The 22,524-nt window shown below is 34.9% G+C and overlaps 1 protein-coding gene across 1 annotated transcript in view; it reads right to left on the bottom strand.

Annotated features, from left to right (window-relative positions):
* MYCBP2 (MYC binding protein 2) overlaps positions 1–22,524 on the bottom strand; it is a 182,462-nt gene that overhangs the window by 41,071 nt on the left and 118,867 nt on the right. Inside the window, exons 51-55 of the mRNA XM_061445258.1 lie at positions 19,379–19,495; positions 18,480–18,620; positions 10,679–10,903; positions 9,636–9,768; positions 7,559–7,684 (exon numbers count right to left, since the gene is read on the bottom strand). Of these exons, the coding sequence (XP_061301242.1) occupies positions 7,559–7,684; positions 9,636–9,768; positions 10,679–10,903; positions 18,480–18,620; positions 19,379–19,495 (742 nt within the window). The remainder of the gene's footprint in view (positions 1–7,558; positions 7,685–9,635; positions 9,769–10,678; positions 10,904–18,479; positions 18,621–19,378; positions 19,496–22,524) is intronic.

Here is a 22,524-nt window from a genome sequence, read left to right as displayed (position 1 = left end):
TAACTACAATTTTTGAAGATGTGATAAACCATATTTATATGCTTCTAAAGCATGACACAGTGTGTGCTCTTCTTACCATCCCAGGCTCCCAGGGATGGTTTCGGATTGACTTGGACAATGTACACTTCACACATATCTTTGCTAATCAAGTCTTTAAAGCCCAAGGTATGAAACATTAACTTAGCTCAAATTTTCAGGAATGATGCGTCAGCAATACACAGCATCTGAAAAAAAAAGTTAAACCAATACTCTGGCTGTTCTGCATGACAGTTGGGTCATTTCAGCATGATATGGAAGAGATCAGTGTGCCTGGTTGAGAATATTCTCTCCCTTCATTTTACTGAAACACTACTGAGAAGGGTTCTAGGCTCCATATGTGTGCTGGTCTTTTGCCCTCCCCTCTCCAACTTAAGAAATGCAGACAGAAGCGCTACAGGCAATGCCAGTGGTTCCTAAATGCTAACTAGCACCTAGAGAAGAAAGGAACAAAACCAAAAAGCAAATGGTCACAGTACTGCAGGGATTCACAGGAAATCCTAACATGAATGGTAAGGGATGATCATGTATAGTGGGGCTATATGCTTGATTGCAGCTCTCCAGCATGGCTTGGTGAGGAACCAGCCTGACAGGACACTCACTATGAACATATTGAACAGCAGTTCAGCTTCTGCCTGGGCTGAGATGAGTCAGGAAGCACAGGCTGTGCAAGATAAGGCTAACATGGGGGGTCCAAAACCTCTTCAGCCTAAAAATCTATTCTTCATTTGCAATAGGAACTCTTATGCCACGTTTCCTCACATCCAAGTCAAAAACTGGTGAATTCAAGGTCTCACACTTCCCAAGTTCAGAGTTCAACAGCCAACAGTGAAAATCTGGTAATTGATCCTGGACAGCATGGCAAGATCCCGTTTCCTTGACTTGTCACGTCTAAGGACTTTTATGACACAGCACACACTGCTGAAGGCTGAGAAACAGATCTTTATTGACCCTTTAAGTTTCCACACTTCAGTTATACTCAGAATTCGAGCAGAAATTTGAGTCTTCTGTATTCTTCACAAAGTTCAGAGACAAAGTAATCAAGCAACCATTAATAATCTTGCAGCTCTGTGAGGCTGCAGTCCTGAGAAATCTGTCACTGATAATCCTAAAAACTTCTCAGAAGCAAGAATTCAGAGGGTGCAGTAATTACAGGCTGCTTTGTTGAAATAATCAAGTTTGTGCTCTTTCTACCATCCCATCCAACTTTGTTGAAATAATCAAATAAACTTGTGCTCTTTCTGAAAAAGAAGTCCTTCCTAAGTTTCCAAGTCAACACAGCTGTTCTTGAACTCATGCAGGTTATGCCATCTTTTGTAGCTTTTTTTGACTTCTAGCTGTATAAAAGACTCACAAGGAATTAAACTACATGGCAAGACCATCTTAATTTTGTCTGTCCCTGTGAAAAAGAAAACAATCTCCCAGATTTTTCCCCTTGTGTGACTATGTGTGAAAATTAGCAAAGGAATTAAATAGTACAGAACAATCAGCCCCTCACAGAGTTCTAGTAAATGACATGAAACTTTTAGAGGAAAAGTACGATCTCTCAGTGACACAGACCATATTTTATAATCATACCAATGTTTTCCTTCCTATTGCAAAAATCTAACTTAAGGAAATAATCCTAGAGGACATTCAAGATGATCCTGATTTTCCTCAGAATCATGCTTCCGAATAAAATTTCTCCCTAGGAGGACAGATACCTGAGGAAGAACAAAAAGATCTAAGTGGTAGACTATTTAGGCAGATTTTCAGTCAAGACTGGTATTTAGTATAAAACTTTTACAGCCATAAAAATCTAGGCTGGCACAACTTCTTTTAAAACCATTAAGACTGCCATTAGGTGCTTTAAAATAGCAGTTATCAACTACAAATGTTCATTTTAGTTTTTAGATCGAACTTTACAGCAAGAAGCACTTAAGGATGGAGCACATCATTTGAAACTAAAAGCAAGCATATCTAGGGCACAATCCAAGTGATTTGATATGGAGCCTTGGGATGTATCATTTAATGGATTTAAATTTTAATTACATGTTTGCTAACAGGAGACTGAAAAGTACTTTGGAAATAATGAATGAAAATTGAACACTTATAGAGAGTTTCCATTACAGTTCTATTATAACTGCATCAGCACTGAACATGGATTAAAACCCACACAGCAGAATTTGACCTAAATAGAACTTTTCTGTCACGATATTTTTACTGCATATATGCCCTGCTATTCTAATTAACCTTATATTGCAAATCAATCCATTACTTTCTAATATGTGAAGTCACAGATATAGTCATACATAGTTATACAGTCATAGTAAAACAACTGCTTAAAACACTTAATCTAGAGTCCTATATCCCTCATAATTTCCTTGACTGTTAAACGAAAAACTGTATGAATTTAGTCTTAGGACTCCCTATCAATATTCTGAATTTGGATGGAGGAGTAATAAATTTGCAAAAGACTAAAGGAAGTTCAAACTGGAAATTTTTCCCCATATTATTCTTAAATTTTCATAGCAAAACCAAAAATTTTACTATTTCTCTCCTTTATGCATAATTTACATTATCTGCATCAATCTTAAATTAGACAATAAACTGGAAGAAAGACCTTGTATCAAGTCACAGTTAGTACAACAGTATATCCATTCTGGTTGATGACTTTTGACCTGCTGAAAGGGCAAAGAACTGTACTGACTGAGATCTTATTCTAAGCTAAGATCCCAAATCAGACACAAACTTGAAAAATTTTTCCAGTTTCATTATTATTTTATATTCCAGACTACCAGTGCTTTCCCTATTTAACAAAAAACATCCCCTTTTGAATAAAGGATCCTTACTAAAACACAGACCATGGATGTAAGCTTACTGAATACAGTTTATCTACATCTGTTGGACAGACAAATCCATTGCGCAAGATCTTGTTGGGCAGCCAATAAAAAAAAACTTTGACAGCTTTCCTCTTCATACAGTATAGGTCTAAATGCTAATGAGCAAATAATCTGAAATTTGAAAGACGACATTTAGGATTATTTTTGATGCAGAGCTGAATAAGCTCTGACTTCACTACTCTGAATAAGAGAAGAAAACTAAAAGTGATGGGAAAGAATATACAATTCACAAGTTCTCAGTGATGGTGAGCTAATGCCACTGGCAAACAGCTGCTTTATTCAAGTAGGTTTTAGAATATCCTGCTTTCAGGATGTTGGACTATTTCTGATTATCGTTATAAATGTGAATTAGGTATTTTAATCCAGTTATTATCTGAAGCATGTCACTGTCACTTCAATAAGATGAGCTGGCTAGATCCAGGACTGCAGAGACATGGAGACTGAACTAACAGGGTGTCACAGAAAAAAGCTGAGGCATTTCTGAAGGACAGTTTATGGGAGACAGAAGAAGACTAGTATTCCTGTGACCCATGCTATACCTGTTCTGTGTATAAGGAAAAATTTACTGCAATACGTGATATCCATCATGAATGCTGAGCTTTTATTTCTCACTAATTAAAAACTAAACAGGTTTCTGTCCTCTCATCAGTAATAGGTTAACTACTATTCACCTCAAGGTGCAAACTTTCATGTCCATGCCAATCCCATGAGCACTAAACTCACAGACTACTAGACATAAGACTACTTATGAGTATTTAGTGCTGAGTTGTTCCAGCTGTCCAGCTATATCCCCAAAGGAGTGATGACAAAAACAAGAATTCAGAAGGTGAGAAAATGTAATACCTATGAATTTACTGCAGTCCATTCCTGATGTTAAAGGAATTATCAATGCTTTGTACCATATAAAATATTTACCTTAAGGGTAAACCCAGAGTTGCATACAGTACTGAAAACACTCTCATGACTTATCCACGCTCCAGAACACATACAAAAGCAAAATACTATCAATATAGAAATTTAAGTTGAACAAGTATACTTCTTTAGGAGCATTACACCTCGCATGCTTTTGAATCAAGAAAAACTTAACAAAATAAAACTAAAAAGGTGCACTGAGGGATGATTAGTAACTGGTAAGCAACTGAGAACAGCAATGTCAAAGCTGCAGAAATGGACTGATGAGGCAGGTAAGACTGACAAACTTACTCTGAAGCTGTGGCTGAGGCTGCTGGAAGGAAAGGGGCTGTCCGAACACAAATGGACTGTGGACTAGGGAAGAGGGAGGTTTTGCAGCTTGATCAAAGATGGAAGGAGCTGGGAGATTTGGCCGTGACTGAATGGAATTCAGTATGGCACTCAGTTGGTCACCTGTAGTGGGCAAAACAGTCAAAACTACAACCTGTTACCTATCATTCTCCAGAAAGGCAGAGTAAAATGGTGCTCATTAAAGTTTAAATGATGATAATAGAGAAAGATTACAAATCTCATTTAGCCACATAAAACTCTGGTTATGGCTAAACTTAAAAACCTCACCCCATGCATGGTGTTGTGGTTTAAGCCCAGCCAGTAACTCAGAACCATGCAGCCACTCGCTCACTCCCTCCCCTTCTTTCTCCCCCCACTCCCAGACAGATGGGGAGGAGAATCGAAAGAACTGACACATGACAATAAAATTACTGTAAATTACAAGCAGGGTTCTTAAGGATCACATGTATTTTATTTCAATTATTTTAACCATTTTAAAATAGAGATTTATATTCACCTTACTAAAAAATGAAGAGCAGCCAAAGGAAAAAAAAAACAAACAGAAAACCCTAGCATTTACAATAATACACACATGCAACTGAACATGCAGAAAAAGATTAGAAAAACTGATGAGAAGGGAAAGGTAACATGTAATTAGGCTTTGGCAAGTGTATTTCTGTGCCAAGGATTTGGTTAAGTATTTGCTCATTTTGCAAATATCTTGAAAAGTATCCCATCATGCTGTTTTTCAAGATCAGACTGAAGATAATTTAAGAAAAATCTAAGTGCCACTTACAAACTGGAAGTGGTTTTTTGAAGAGCTACATATATTTGTTGTGAGGCACATGAAGGCCTTCAAAAAACTAGCATGTTAGTTTTTACTTATGAATGCCAATTCTCAACAAACTATGTAAGCATTAGAAATACATGAAGCCTATAGTAAGAAGGCAGTTTATCATCCATGTCATAACTTGAAGTATACTTAGAAATATGAGCATTTTGCAAGAGTTTGAGAGCATTTCAAATTTGAACCAAGACCAAGAAAATCCTAACAGCATCACTTTATTCTGCAAATTCATATAACTTTGGCAGCATTCTAGAAATCCTAGTAAAAAATTAGATGCTAATACAGAATTTACAACTCACTGAATTTACAGCATTTTAAGGTGATTATCAATTGTCTTTTCATAGAATTAAGAGAAAGACCAGAGGGTGTATGGAACCCTGCGTTACCTGAGAAGTCCAAAATTTAATTTTCTTGATATTTTGATTTCAAAATTGAGGGAACAAAAAAAACCAGAAAATAGCTGGAATGCCTTTCTAAATAATCATCTAAACATATCAATAACTGTTTTGGAGGTAGTATACCTCCAAACATACTGGAATCAGTACTTTAGCAGGGATCATTCCTACCTTAACAATCCAGATAATAAGTGACAAGTTTGAAAAACCACTACAGCATTACATACATCAGGCCTATTTCCTAAAATGAGTAATTATTTTAAAGGGAAGCACATCTGAGAAGAGATTGAAAGTCATTTGACCTCAAAAATTGAATACGAAGGTGAGTAGGGCCATTTATGAGGAATACTAAAGGCTTGTCTGCAAAATGTAGAAGGCTGGAATAGAGAAGACACAGCTAAATCAAACAGAATGATTCTGGAAATTATGTCTTCTGCCTTACAAGTAATCCTGTAAACACAGTCATACTACATGGGCATCTTCACATTTGACCAGCAGTTTGAAATGCTTATGGATGGTGACAGAATTTTCATTGAAACTAGTGCATCTCAACAGAAGTTCTCATAACAAACAAGCACCTAAAAAAGGAACTGCTTCATGCAGAAATTCCCCTAAGAAACTGCGCTTGTGCCTTCAGTTTTTTTGTTTTCCACAAAACTCAAAGCTTCTTAGACCTGAGAAGGCAAATGACTGTATGCAAAGTAATGATACAGATGAAGGCTTCTGTTTTGGGGAAAATAATGTATTCTTCCAATCTAGTTGCCACCAACTCTCCACTCTTGGGCAATTTAGAAGAATGACAGTACACGGAATGAAGTCAATCATCTACCCAAACTGCTCACTCACACTAAATAGCACAGCCTGAGGGCATGTCAAGAGAATATTGTGAATAAAATGGCATGGATTTCAATACCAGGAGTAGCTTCCAAACTTTCTGTAACTAATATCCCAAAGAAACACCTTAGGAACTCTTTAAGATAGGTTCTATTAAAAAGAATCATGAGGTATTCAAAAACTAAGATACCTGTTAATACAGCATATTGATCTCCAAGATTTTATCTTTGGACAACAGAAAATAAAATATTTTCATAATATGCTTCTGCAGAAAAAGAATAATTGATGCTGAGAGACAACCTGTAATACTGCCTCACACACTGAATATCTTAAACACTTCTACTTCTGTGATTGAACCATTACTTTGAAAAGAGTATGGCTGAAGTGGGAAAAGTAGTTCTATAAAAAAAACCCTATAAACTGAAAACACTTCAACTTTTCCAGCTTTTGTTTAAAAAAATAAATAAAAAGTGGGTTCCTATAGGAATGCATGGATAAGTATGAACTGCTTCTTTATGCAGTAAAACACTGAAATGACATAAAACTTTGCTGCTATGGAAACATCAGAGTAGAACATATAGGAATAATCTTCTCCCCTTCATATTTTTTAAAACAAGTCTTAAATCAAGTTATTTTATCTAGAATACCACTAGAAAGATATGCTGGTGTTAGAAACACATAGCACACTTTAGGCCCATGTTTGTAGTGGCATGGACAGACTACGGCGATGTAAGAGCAGAATGACAAAGCTCCACGTTTCAGTAATATTTCTCAGGGACATCTGCCTCAACGAAAGTCCCTTCTGTATTATTAAATCTTCTAAATCTAATCAATGAATAAATAGTATGCAGTTTCAGTTTACTGAGATTGAAAGGTAACTTCAGTTTTACAACTTAAATCTCAGATGATATCTTTTTATCTTGACATCCCATTAGAAGCTCTTAAAAATGTCAGGACAGGTGAGAAGTGTTTACAAATGTTTCTCACCAATGTAAAGCACAGCTTTCTAAATCAAACGATTTTCATTATCTTGTCTTACAAGTATGTATTTCTGATTTCTGCGTTACAGTTTTGTATTTGCCGTTACAGAAAGCCTCAACTGTAAGTTACAGATCTTTGATGACCCTTTTTATACAGAGTATTTAGACTGAGTGACATTAAAGCAGAAAAAAGGCAGTTATAGCACTAACTATGTGCTGAACTACTGCTTATGTCTTTTGGAGATCATCTCATAGGCCCTAAAAGAGTAGGAAATGAGTAATAAAAATATACGCAAAGTTAAGAAAACCATGATTTTTTAAAATATGAGCATATAAACATACCTTTGTTATTTCCAAGGCCATAATCAAACCCTTGTCCATTACTACAGCTTGTCCCCTTACTGAAAGCTTGTATTGAAAAAGGGCTTGGGGGAGGAGTCTGAATATTTTGATCTAGAAGAACTTGTTCTGTGAAAAAAAAACCAACATACCACTTCAGAATTAGACCTTCTTTGTAACTGGTTTACATTGGAATGATGAGTCACAAAGCAAAGGAGTGATATTTTTTTCCCCACGGATAGCACTCTTCCACTTAGGCTCAGTTCTCTTCAAAAACAAAAGCACACCTGTCTTAGGAGCTCATGCTCTAAAAACATAAAGATGAAGACTTAATACCATGCAGACTGCTTTTATGTTTGACCGAGTTGCTGCCAATTTTGCTGTCATATGCCACTCTGGAACAGGCTGGACACTTTGTTTTTTGGTGACATCACACCATTCAATGTTTATGCTTTAGACCGCAATTGTTAAATTTGCTAGAAAACTACATTTCAGGCCAAAACTGCATTTCAGAGTACAAACATTTACAAGATACACACAGCCAAATTAAAAGAAAAAAAAAATAATTAATTATCAGCTCCAAGAAAACAGCTGGAATTTTCTCAGTTGGAGGCAAATGCAGATTTTGCTGTGTTTCAGCTGAAGTATCTGGATACCTGCCTAAAGACTTGTGGCTTCAATAAGACTTTTGCTTTGTCTCTGACAGAAATCCTACTTCTTTTAGAGAATTATCATTTTATTAAATAAGGAAAATACAAAAGTAATTTTAAAGATGGTATTATTTCTGGATAAAAACACAGATAGCTGCAAATGCAGTTGGAGCTCCTCCAAATACTAATTAATTTCCTCTAGCAAAAGCAATGAAACAGATGACAAAGAGTAGTTCTAATTAATTTCACAGTAAATAAAATCAATTAATTAGAATAATTTTCAGATGTCGCTTAAGCACATTAGTTTCACCTGGTACAAAAATAGACTAGGAACATAAAATAGGTTGAAATATTAGTAATTGCACTAATAACTACTGAAACTGTGCACAAGAGACATCTATCTTCATCCTACTTATAAAAACATAGATTCATCTAGAAAGGAGTAATACCAGACATGTCGAGGTTTAGGACAAATTTTCTTAGAGGCTTAGGAAAGATTCTAAAATGGTATCTGGATTGTAAAAGTCCTGCACTGGATTGTAAAAGTCCTACTGCAGGGTTTTGACCTCAAAGTCTGAAGCTTGCATTTCTGTTTTTCTGTGAAAACAGTTATGTACTTGAAGACATCTTTTGGTAACAGTAGAGAAGTATCAAGAATCTGAAGACAGACCTTCAAGAAAGGGTCTTACTTAAATTCTTCCAAACTTGGGAATTCTTTCATAAAGCACCGAGGAATTTCAGAAAAGATGAAAGGACATCTAAAATTACTAAAACTAGAAAAGACTAAAAATTCACAAAATACTGTGAAGTTATTTAAATTTAGGTTATATTTACTCTAAGTACTCTTGAGTGGAAATTTCTGCCCACTGCTTAATTTATTAACTTCAGAGAAATAATTTTCTACTGGAAAAGCAAACAGCCTCATATTAGAACAGGAAATGATGAAGTTTTGAATAAATACGCTTTCAACAGCAAGGTATTGTTCTAATTCACAAATAATTTCTAGAACCTACTTGTGCTCTTTGAACTCCTCAGAGCTTGACATTATTGGACATAACAAAAAACTGAGAATCTATGACTACAAAAAAGACACTGTGCTAAGTATTAAGAAAACGCTATTCCCCTGTCCATAATTTACACATTAAAAGCTCCTGGTTATTCCCCTTCTTCGCTGAAAGAAGGATGGTTAAAATTATGATTGGTAGCTGGTACAGAAGAAAACATGGAGAAATATTTTAACTATTCTTTTAAGAAATATTTGAAGTATATACCTAAACAACTTTGAAGTCCAACTGTGTAAAGTAACTCAAATGAAAAAGTGTAAATTAATGTTATACCTGTTTAAAACTCAGTTCTGTCTTTACTTCTTTGTCGCATTTAGATTGCTTAATTTTTCATAAGTTAAATAAAAAAACAGAACAACAACTTGCCATCTTCATGTCGGAGATACTGGTTTCCACCTCTGTCTCTAGCTAACGACCATGCCTCGCCTTCATCACTTTCACAGAATTCTACCATGCTGTTCTTATCCATTTGCACCCATGTACCTTCTGAATTAGTCACCTGATGCACACATAAAAGAAGTGCAATTTATTGACTTTTCAGATAATAGCATTATTCAGCAACTTCTTATAGTACATGAAAAACACACTCATTCCAATCTTTATATTACAAAGGAAATGAAAAAAAAAAAGTTTCTTAAATTAAGGCCACAGGCTGAGGCAGACTGAAGTACCAAATCTACTTATGGCATATTTACAGTTAGGAGTATTTCCAAAAATCTTAGACCTGTTTATGTTCAAAAGAAGCAAAACGCCAACACCACAACTTCAGAACACCCAAAAAAAGCCATATAAAAACTTGAAGGAGATATTCACCAAAACATGCCTTTTTATTGGTGGCTGCAACAGTAGAATTGTAATACCAAGTTCTTTATACAAAGTTTGTACAAGCACTAATTTTTTCCCTGAGATTATATTTAGGAAATAGCATGACACACTTCATCCTTAAGCCCTTCTTAACCATAAAATAGCACAGCTGGGAATAGTAACAATAGTTCAGCAACTGAACAAATGAATACAATCTATACAGAGAAACAGAATGTGTTAACTGGTTAGATCCTAGAAAAAACATCTTTTCAATAAACAAAATTCTATCAAAGAATACGACAAAGGAGTTGAACATGAAATGTAGTTTTGTAAGGAATACTGTAACATAACAGTAACCGTAACAGAAATAACATAAGCAAGCATATGCAACTGCAATACAATTTTAACATTATTCCAATCAAAACACATAGCTAGAAGGCAAAAGACATAATTGCATTAGTACTTATAAGCCAAGTTCATAGGTTAGTATTTATCGTGAGGGTTAGAAAAGCAAACCTGTACAGGGGCAGATTCTTTTGTTGTGTTTACTACTGTTATATACTGGTATCTATGAAGACATGAACTGAAGCTACAAGGATCCATACCTCGCCCACTGCCTTGACTTTGTTTCCCAGAACTAACATTCCAATTGGGATACCTCTAAGGTTAGGGCAGCTTCTGATGTTGTGACCTGATGGGCCAGTCTTCACTACCTTGTACAGTCCAGGTCCACCTCGAAGGAATGGCATATCTTGTCCTTGCATCACTGCTTCCTGTGGGCAGTGTGAATTTAGGTCTTTGAAAAAATCATCAGTATTACACCTAGATTCCTGAGAAATTTAAAAAAAAAAAAAAAAAGGCAAAACAAAAACAGAGTAAAACCTATTAATAATACCTTTGAACTCTTTAGATAATAAATACTTATTTTAAGACTACAATAGCTAAATTTCAAAGCTAAAAGAGGTACTAGTTATATTGCTCATTTTAATGTGCAACGATGAACAACTAACTACTAGCAAATTGGATATTAACTGGAAAGTCACCATATTACTGCTGAAAAAAAGGTGGTATCAACTGAACCATTTATATAAAAGTAGTATCTCATATCTACCACTATAGACAAATTATTTATTCTAACCCCTTTCACTAAACCTCATTTCATACTGACATTTATCACTATATCCGCTTTCTTCCTGCTATATTTCTGAAATTTTGACAAAAAGTTTGGGGCTGTGTAAAGGGAATTTGAATATTATCTCTTTCCAAATGATATGCTTTTTTTGATTTAACATTTAGAATACATTGTTAATTTAGAGTAAAGACAAAGAACAGCAACACCACAGATTCTTAAATGCACGTCAATATTAGTGCATATTTATTATTTTCATTGTGAGAATAAAAATGGTCTGCAAATTTATTTCACCTGGTACTAATTACAGAGAAAATCTATACTGAAATCTGAAATGAGAAAACAATTTTTGAGTTTCCTACTGCGAAAAACTGGTAGTTACTGAGAGAAATATTAGCATAAATTTTCCAGCCAGCCATAGCCTGAAGAAAAAGGCTCTTGTACAGAAAAATACAAGGTACAGGAGTAAAGTAATGAACATTTTTTTTTTCAGAAGAAAGCAACTAAGAAGCAGGAGTGAGCTCTATTATGTTTATAATGCAAGTATTAGCTGCTTTTAAAGGAATAAGTGAAAGTTAAGAACTAAGAAATGCCCTACAGGATGAAGCTGGTGGATTACCTAGTCCAATTTATTGCGCTTAGCAGTGGCAATAGGAGATGCTCTTTAGAATTAGCATACAAGTCCTTAATAGTGGTCTGTCCTTTATACACCAACTACATTTAATATCTTTTTATTATGGATGTTGGAGGCTATTTGCTATTTTCCTTAATATTTATTTATGAATTTGATTTCTATAATTTCTTCTGAATGTGCTGATAATTTTTGCATTCACAGTCTGTAACACCTTCCACGAGTTCACTTCCTGCTTTTTAGAATACTATCACCTACTTTAAACCAAACTTCTCTATTAATTAAAAAGAAGATAACGTAAGTATTTTCTTAATCTCTTTAATTATCATACTTTCAGCTTTTTGGTCTGTGCACTATGTCCAGACTAATACTGCAGTCTTTACAAGAAGCCTTTATACAAACAATGAATCTGATCTGTAAGTACCTAACTTTCAAAGCAAGTTAATGAAAGCTGAGGTAAACTGGTTCAACGAAAAAAAACACATCAATCTGTATATTTTAAAGACATCTTAAATATTGTCTAGTTTTTGACATAATAATAAAGCAGTTTGCTATTTTGGGGAAAAAGATTCAGTGGAAAAACAAGTTTTTAAATCTCTAAACAAATACTGCGTGTCATCTTCATTACAATGTCTTCTGAAAAAAAACCTTGATTCTAAATTGCTACAGAGCTACAAAGTGATTTAGAGAAGCACTTCTGCAGATGATTTTAATTGCTTAACCGTACATAACATAATTTGTTCGTATCATTTTATAATTTTAAAATAAAAGGACTAAGAATAGGTTAAGTATTTATTAAATATTTGTGTCTTTCCTCATAGGAATATCATCTTATTAAATGCTGCAACTTAATGTGAACACTCCAATGACAAAAAAAGAAATTACTAGGACATGGTGCATCAATGAGAATGAAAGCCTTCATTATGTTACTAGGCCATCACTGAATTTCTAATCTGGTTTGTTAAAAAAGGAAAATGCTACTTATGAGTTAAGGAAAATTCAATAATCTGCCCTGGTATTTCTTCTCATCCTAAAGGAAGAGACACAGATACAGCACCATATGCAAATCTGCCATTTCCTGTAAAAATAATTCAAAGCAATATTTAGTATGAAACTGAGTCATAAGGTACAATCTGAAAACACAAGATACAGAGCGACTGTTCCTGTCATTTAACTTACCTTAAGGGGTAAAGCTTTGGAAGTCCATGTAAAAAAGTCCAAATCCCTTACTCCTTGGCTAGCATTAAAGACATTCTGAGCAACAAAGTTTGGTAAAAAAGACATATATCAACAAAGAAATGGGAACAGAGAAACACTGGAGGAAGAAGTTTGAGGTACTATAATGCAAACTTTCTCCACATGTAAATTTACTGGTAGAATGTTTTGGAAAAGGAGAAAAGTTTTGCTTTCCTGATCAAGTCACCCCAGTCATTGCTCACCATGGCAAATCATCCATTAAACAAAACCAGTTCAGCATGTCAAAAGCTCAAAATGGATGTAGTGTGTCATGCCATTTACTGAAATTAAGAGCCAGACATTCCTTATAAAGCTGGAGACTTCGTGCAGAGAAAAATCCCTTGCTTCTGTTACAATGAAACAGTAGTTGGTCTCACCACAAACCCCGGTTTTGCATAGAAAGATGGTCTGCTGTTCTGAAAGGTAATTTCAACTATTGTAAGACAAATGCACATGGACTTTTAGTCACCAAGTCAGAACTGAATAGATGTAGAAGGGCTAAGCTCTCTGTTGCTGAAAGCAATTCACTTGCACAGAATCATTTCACCAGTTTGTACATCAATATTGCACTCCTCGCTAGAGCCAAAAAATTCAGTGCTGTAAGGAGAATAGATTTCATCAGTTTCATAAAATATAAAATGAATTTACTAGTTCGTTATGAACTATCATAAACTAGAGCTGCCAGAGAGACTTCATTAACAAAAACTCTAGAAATGAGTACTGCTGTTCTGTGCATTTTTTCTCCCACAGAACAGCTAGGACAGCATTTATTAACCACTGGAAAACATGAAAAAGAAACCATTTTTTTTCTCCATAAACTGGTTTCTACTAATTTCAAATAATTTTTCACTTTTCCTGTCAAATAAAAGGATTAATAGTATGGATACAGTAGTACTAATAATAGGTATTTATGACAGAATCCCTTTGGCACATAAAGCTTTTTATCTCCACAAACAGGAAATAAAGTCTCATTTCCTTTCCCCATTCTGCTAGGGAAACCAAGTGAAATCACTGGACAGCAGTCACATTAAAATTTAACAGTAATTAAAGAAAAGGCAATGAACCCCTTTAAGCTGAAACAAGTACAAAACACTCTTGGCATGCCTTCCCTGTATTCCTTGAAAGACATTCACGTGTTAAAAGTAAGTAAATCCGTGTGTCTGTCTCATGATAGAAGTAAATCATTCAGTCATGTTCTGTTTGCCAAACATCTGCTTACAACAAGTTGCAGTAACACAAATGATTTGTGCTTTTGACAAACACAGAAACTGTCAAAACACCAGCATTTCTTCTGAATTTACAGTACCTCTACTTAAAACAGAAAGAGGTACCAATGCCCTAGTAAGATATGTTTGGGGCACCGGGGAAGGTGGGGAGGGTCTTAGATAGTAAGATTGGCAGGGTAAAGGCTTATCAATTTGAAATAAACCTACAAAAACTATAAGAAGCCCATGCTTGCCTAATGAGCGTGGATTTCATAAGCATCCAACATAGATTAACTGACTTATTTTTGCAGCATGTCTCATATTTTGCCATAGACTTCTACAGAGAAATATGGACTACCTATACATAAAATATTTAAGCATCACTTTAAAGATCTATTTTAGTATGTAGTAAAGCTGTACATGTAAAACACAAAGGAAACCAACAGTAGTGAAATGGGACCATGCTGGCTTCACAACAATAAGAAGTTCAAACTAGAAGCTCTCCTTTTCTCTGGGAGCTTTAGAGCTTCCTGGCTATTACCACACCGTATGTTAGTTTAGCTGAACAGATCACGCATGTATTTTAGTTTTCATTCTGAAGAAAGTACTAAATACAAGCTCAATATTTAATCCTTATGCTACCATCTGCAGATTTAGGTCCTTTTTTTTCTTTTCAAGCTTTCCCTTTGAAAAAGAAAAAAAAAATATTCAGGAATTCATACTTTTTTTCAATAAAGTTTCAGGGAAAAAAAAAAGTTACTTAAATTTGCCAGCAAAAAGTAGCACATCATTGAGAAGTATTCAAAATCTCAATATTATTAAGATAAGCCTTAGCTCTGAAAAAAACATCTCGACATTTTATTCAACATTATCTTACTTTCCAACTGCCTTCCACCATGCCTAAAAGATGGTAGAAATCTCTTACAAATGTCCTTCAATGTTTCCACAGCACATTCAGCTTTCTGAGGTTCTGTGACCAAACACTGCAGTCTATATACTAATTCTGGTTCTTTCCTCTACTGAAATAATGTTGTTTTTTTTTCAAAATGCAGTTTCTTAATCCTGCTTGCCTGCCGGGTGGTTGAGTAATGTAATGATATAACTGACCAGCAGGATGCAATATGCCTTATAGTAAAGTTTTATATTTAAAATTAAGTAACAAAGCCATATTTAGAATATGACTTATTAGAAGTCATGTTCCAGAGTTTAATCAAGATTGAATTTATTGCCTCCTAGTGTGTACCGGTTTATGAGGTATGTACCTTTCTACTAAGTACTGTGTGTAAGCATAAGAACATAAATGTTTAAGGAACTTCACAAGTACTTTCTCAAAAAGTTAACTGAATATCACAAGACAAAAAGGAAAGTGACTACTAGGGATGGAAGCAGTTTATTCAAAGTCGGAGTCTATTAAATTCATAGTCTCATAATCACATTGCCTACAATGGATTAGAAGCACAATTTCCAATCGATGGCTGTATAGCAGTTTCTCATGAAAGCACAAGAGCAACAAGAGGAACAGATTTAACTATGCAGATTTTCTAAGCAGGTAAATGACCACAGCTCAGATAAACAGTAACTACAATGGATCTCCACTACCGTAAGATCATTTGCCTTTAAATATAACAGCTTTGGTCAAAATATACAGAAGAAACTAAATATTTAGGAGATCTACTATATTCAAAAATCTAGTTAATGTCAATAAATAAAATGTAGATACAACATATGTCTCAAGAGGACTAGAGGCCAAAATTAACACTGCTGCAAAATGCTGGGGTTTTATGTTCACTGTTCAATTAATACAGTGACGAAGCATTACAGCTTGCTTTTAAAAATATACTTTTTTACATATTTTAGAAAATGTAATGAGATTTTATTTACTTAAGGGATGATCAAGATTTAGCAGAAAAAAAAAGTTTTAAGCTACAAAAATCAGGAGCTTACAAAAGAGTTTCTTGAATTTCATAAAGTTGTGTGGTGGATAATGCTGGAAAAGCATGCAGTAAAGACTAAGGCACTCAGAAGTAAAGCCACTGAACCTTGACTTTTGTTCTGCGGCCTTTAAGAAAGAAAATATTTGAGAACAGTTTTTCCTTTTATCTCTTATTATTATGAATCAAATGACAAATCTTTATGCTTATATATGGTCATAATGAAATCCAACAGTTTCAGGAAGTGCCAAGTCCTTTCAAAAATCTGAAAGTATATGAGAGATGCAAATAAACCTTCCATCTAAAACTAGTTCAAAACACATCTCATTATATACAGCTACATTGTTACAATAGTTGCTTCTGTAAGAATTCTATTGTGATGGCTACTGCTTATCAGAAACTAAGCAAGCATGCGTTGTTTCACCTTGGGTCATTTAAGATGTAATGCAACTGGCTACTTAAAAGAAAATTAGGCATATATACCTGCTCTTAATAGTCTAAATGGTATCAAAACTAACTTACAACACCACTTAAGAAAAAAAGAAATAAGAAAAAAAGGATTTTATTTGAAGTTTACAGGAGAATGAAATCTATGATAATTAAATGCTGCTTTTCACATTTGATTATACCTGACCTACTTACTCGAATAAAATTTTAATTCTCAAGATTATATTATCAAGATTGCATGTTATTTATGACAGCCATTTCCTTTCAGGCTTTTCTCAGGGAGCACAGGGTATGTTCTTCTCTAGAAGTAAGAGTGTACTAGAGCTATCTGAAAGTCATGTATGTGGTTAGCAGAAACTTCTTGCTAACCACACACATGACTGCTAAGCTCAAAACTATTCCCTTCAACAAGTAAAAAAGAATTAGAAATAGTTAAACTAAAAAACAAAACAAAAAAATAAAATCTATAAAATTTAATACGCATCCAGACTTACAATATTTACTGAAGTTGACAACTTAGTCAAGGTGATTTTACTTTTATCACCGGTGAACAGGTAAAATGCAACTGCTGCATACAAATATTGTTTTGTGGAAGTATAATACAGCAATTCTCATGTGCATCAATTTCTAAGGCAAAACATGTTAAGCAAAGCCGAATTTTTGTCCATGTTTTCATATATTCTACAACAAATTAGGTAAGTATGCGCATCGTGAGTGTTGAATGTCTGATGGCTGACTACAGAAATACTTTGCTTCCCAAATGCAGTATTAAAGTAATTCCCAAAATAATGAATAGACAAAACAGTCAATAAGAAGATAAGCTAGTCACATCATAGATTTATAGAGTAGTTTTGGTTGCAAGGGACCTTAAAGATTATCTAGTTCCAACCACTCTGACATGGGCAGGGAGCAACAGTGTCAGAACACAGGCTGCAGCCACAAGGGATTTATGAACTTTCCCAGTTGGCTACTAGCAAACAGCCCTGTTTCACCGGAACAGCAGCAGCAGCTCACTCATGTAAGATGACAAATCAGATCTAAACAGCAGTATTTGCAGTTAGTTCAGGTTCTCCCATTCTACCCTGAAGAAACCAAGGTACTGCCCATTTTAGGGAATGCACAATACTGGGTGAGCCAGAAAGGCCTGCACTTTTAACAATTTTTCTGAGAAACAGTGGTTTGGCTATTGTACTTTTTTTAAACTATATCTTGTTTCCAGAAAAGAAGTAATCTTTGAATTGTTATGACGGTGATCACCATTAAAATTACTCAGTTACATTGTGCCTCCTCTTGCAAGTTCAACTTCAACAAGTCTTGATGCTCTGGGACTCTTTGATTAGTTAATAAATTGATAACTCAAGGAGTCAGGTGTGAAACTCATCAAAAATATACACAAAAAGCACCAAAGCCTAAAGAACTTTTCCAGTTTTTTAAGAAAGCCTCAGTTACATCAATTCACTGCTGGCTGCAATACTCTTCTGAAATGATGGCATCAGTGGAAAGCTTCATGGACAATGAAATCTTGCATCAGAAACATCTGGTGCAGACAACAAACTAGTATGATTATACTTTTGTATGCTGTTATAGCAGTCCTTGCATTTTTGTTTCTCTTCTAGGACAAGAGGTTTCAACATAAAAGCCTCGCACCTTTCTACACTCCACCCTCATTACACAACAGCCCTCAAAAATGCAAACACATATAAGGTAGTATTTGGTAACTAAAGTATTGTTTACCTCAGGACTCATTTGCAGCCTTAATTAAAGAAAGTCTTGTAATGAGGATAGAGTGTACCTTTTGGATATTTTTCAAAGGCACCTTTTACTTACGTCAATAGGTACCAGAAGGCTCTTGCCAAGATGTTGGTTAAAAGACAGACACCAGGCTTCAGTGTAACCATTCATGTTAGGAACATACTTCTTTATTGTCTCATCATTCAGCCTCAGCCAAACACCATCATCATTGTGGATCTATGGGAAACAAGCAACAAAAACGAGCCATGCCCTTCTGTAACTGTTTCAAAGCCAGTAAGGATTAACAGACTTCAGACAAACAGCAGCAAGGAAGCAATGATCACCACTATGCTGATAGAATTAAGAAAGAGGTAAAGAGAAGCATCAACAAAACCAGAATTTCAAAGCAATGGGAGGCATATCTTTTTAGAAGGCAAAGTGCAAAGATAAATTTAAATCAGATTATGCAGTAATAAGAGTTGCTTTGAGAGAAGAGGAAAGTCAAGTCTTCATAAAGCTTTTTTAAGTTCCCCACTTGCCAGTTTTCCACTGTTTTTATAACTTAGTAAATTGCAAAAATATTCCTTATATGAAGTTATATTGTAAAAATCATACATGCACAGTAGTCTAACACACTAGTGATCTTTCAGGAGTGTAAGCGAAAGATGTAGTGAAAATAACACCTACATCTAAATTTTTATGTAGGGTTGAAATAGTAAGGTATGAAACACCTTAATTCTTAGAGATATCATTATAAGACAAACTCTAGGAATTTTATTTCCTCTTATTAGTCTCGAAAGTTTGTTACACAGGTTTTCAAGTAAGTAAAAGGAAATGACAGCTTGAAAAACTAAATTAGTAAATATTTAGATTTTTGTGATTTATACTGTTATGTTCTTAATTTGTGTATGTCAACATCTAAACATGAAAAAACATTATCTGCATGAATTAACTTCACATCTTAGCCCAATTTTCAACAGAAATCCCTTAATTACCTCGTCAATGAAAGTGATGGATCCATTGACTTTCACTATGCCTATTTGCTCACTCTGAAGGGAAGGGTGGCTACGGATACGAAGCCCTGCACTGTCCTTGGCCACAAATTTGCGAACCTAAGAGAAGCAAAGGAAGACAGTAAGGAAGAAAAAATTGGAACAGAGCTCTCAAAGAGTAAAAGAAGTAGGTTTAATAGATTCTGAAATGCCAGTGATGAGAGTTACAGTTTGTTGCTAGTTTCCCATGGCTGCTGTGTGTAACTTCACTTTTTTACTATAACCAATAAAATCATACAGTTAAGAAAAGCCCTGAAAGGGCACTGACTCAGCCTTAGAAAGATCTGCATTATACCACACAATATTCACTACAAGCTTCTGATTCCTTTAACTGCTGCCCTCCATTCATCTTACTAATTATTCCAAGTTTCAAGGATTTTGCCTTTTCAAATTTAGTATTTCCAGTAACTGATCAACCTGCGATTACCACTTCTCATTTCTGCTGTGACAATATCCTCTTTAGTCAGCTTTTTGGCCAGAATGTGGATATTTTCTTTAGCTATAGAGTTTAAACAGCCATTTAAAAATAGAGAAATAACACATCTCTCTATTTCTTTATTTTTCAAATAGCTCTTTCAATTGTTTCTCCCTTTTTCACAGGAAGGTTAGATCAGATGCTCCTTACAACTAGTTTGATTCACCACACCCCCCAAAAATCTCCTAGTTGTTATTCACTATCATTTTTTTCACCATTCAAACACTTTATCAGGCACCTATCCTACAGAGGACAAATGTAAGCCATGCTTTTGGTCTTTGGTTTTAAGAAGTGCATATATTCTATCCATGCAGTATAAAGCTTTTTTCTTGTAAGGTTATTTTCAAACTCCACAGGCAAAACTGAAAAAAGTATAAACTGTAGTATAAACCCTAACTTAACATACAGCACAGAATGCTATAGAAAGAATAAACTCAGGAAAATGTAATGAAAGGTAACAGCTAAGTGCCTGATTTCCTACCTCCCCCAAATAAACTATTTATTTTAAGAAATGGCATTTATTTTAAAGCTAATTTAAAAAAAAAAAAGAAATGTGAAGGATTTCAAATGTAACTTACTCCAGAACGTGCAAGGTTTTGTTTACAAACAACCCTGTTACTCCAAAGAGCTAGATTTTTCAACAGGCAAAAATAGGACTTAGAAGGTCCTTGTAAAAATGTAAGGCTGAATCATTGCTGACAGCATTCGCAACACAGAAAGGCCCATAAACAGAGCCTTGCAAATTAGAGTCCCTGCGGTAAAAAATGTTATTTCAGAAAATCATATGATAAGGAGCTAAAACTTGAATTAAAACCTTGAATTTAGAGGAAGAAGTAGTGGCACTCAAGATGTGGATATGCACAGGCCAGGAAAGAGCACTTTTCCCCTTTGCAGCAGCTAACTAGTTAATAGAAAACTTCAAGCTGTAACTACAAAACAGTTTAGTGATTAGATCCACTAACAGATAATACAAAAACAACAACAAAAAAAAAGAGAGATGAAATTATATTTCTGAACATCATGAAAAAATTGAGTCTTCTTCCTGATATAGCACCTCTTTGCCTGGAATATTTCTCTATGGTTCAGTAACTCTGCCCTGTAACCCTCATAACCAGTTCATAACAAAATGGATTCTGACTAAAGGAGTGACTAATGTAGAAAGGCTCAGCAATTAAGGTACTCCAGTGCACAGTAGTTTTCAAGAGATTTGTTGCTGTGGTGCCAGTTTTGCCACTTGCAATACAGCTAAATCAGAACTGCTTTCTTCCTCCTGGTTCCAGCTACTCTGAATTACATTACATAGCTTGAAAGGTAACGTTTCCCTCAGTAGAATGTGGAATGAAATTTTCTGCATGTTAGTTAATCTAAGTTTCACAGCCAATGAGGAGGAAGCAGTTCCTATGGGTCATATACTCCAGGCTGAATAGAGATCACTATGATAATCTCCTTTAGCAACTTGAATGGACAGCAAAAGTCTTAAAAAAATTGTAATACAGCATGTATTACTATACACTATTCCATTTTCATCTTGCAATTCAAGTAAGGTTTGACGACAAAATTGGAATGTTCCACTTCCTTAATGAAAATATTTTGGCATTTCTAGTCAAGAACAGATCATTGCTGAGAAGACAGTGTTAGCATCCTTTGGTTATATTAAATTTCAGGCTGACAATGAAGAGGAAGAAGCCTCTAACAATGTCCTTTCTCTCAGCAAAATGTGATTTGGTATATTGGACTTCCTCTGACTAATACATGTCTAATCTGTACTGTTGGCTTCATATACATGTAGCATAGTGCAATAATTACCTTTCTAGATTATTTCTAATGCTACTGTTCATACACAAAGAATTATTCTAACCTGGTTTGTTACGTGATTATGTGATTTACCATGAAAGGTCCAATGTATTTTTGCAGCAGGCTCTACAGACACTACATAAAGCACAGAAAGATGGCTCCTTTTTCAAAGAGACTAGCGCTTGGAACAAGAAACAAAACATGCGAGCAGAAGAAAACAGGGAGATTTTTAAACACTAAGTAATGCCTCAGAATACCAGAGGCCTAACTTTTATCAAGAATTTTTAACTGTCACAAAGACTATTGACAAAACGTAGCTGCTATTGCATGAACCAGTCATGTCAATTTCCACTGCAAAAATTCAAAAGAACACAGCACTTCCATCCAGCAATTTATCTCATCTTAGACCAGATGTCTCTCTCACTTTGGTAACAGTGAACAACACATATGATGATCAGCTTGGATAGATATCATTAAGTTCTGTGAGATGAATCTCACCCAGTAGGAATTGGAAGTTTTAATTAAGATAATAGAGTAACCATAAGTCTCTCTTCCAACAGAAGGGAGAAAAACCTAAAAATTTTTTTTTGGGGAAAAAAAAAAAAAAGGAAGAGAAATAATGTAATGAGGGATAAGAAAAATTTGTGTGGAAACTAAAAGTATTTTTATTTTGAGGTGAAGGTGCAGGGTAGCACAAGCAGATGCTGGATGCATGTACAGACTGGGGAACTGTACAACAAAACTACTGACTAGATTATTCATGTAAATCACAATGTGCTGTATAAGTAAGAAGTTGGCAAACACCCAATCATTTTTGTAA

This window comes from Pezoporus flaviventris, unplaced genomic scaffold, assembly GCF_033815535.1.
Source record: "Pezoporus flaviventris isolate CSIRO_AGI_PZ_B2104156 unplaced genomic scaffold, CSIRO_AGI_Pfla_v1 ptg000003l, whole genome shotgun sequence".
NCBI classification, from domain to species: Eukaryota; Metazoa; Chordata; class Aves; order Psittaciformes; family Psittacidae; genus Pezoporus; species Pezoporus flaviventris.
The sequence above is the reverse complement of the archived record's forward strand: the minus strand, read 5'-3'. Positions and strand labels throughout refer to the sequence as shown.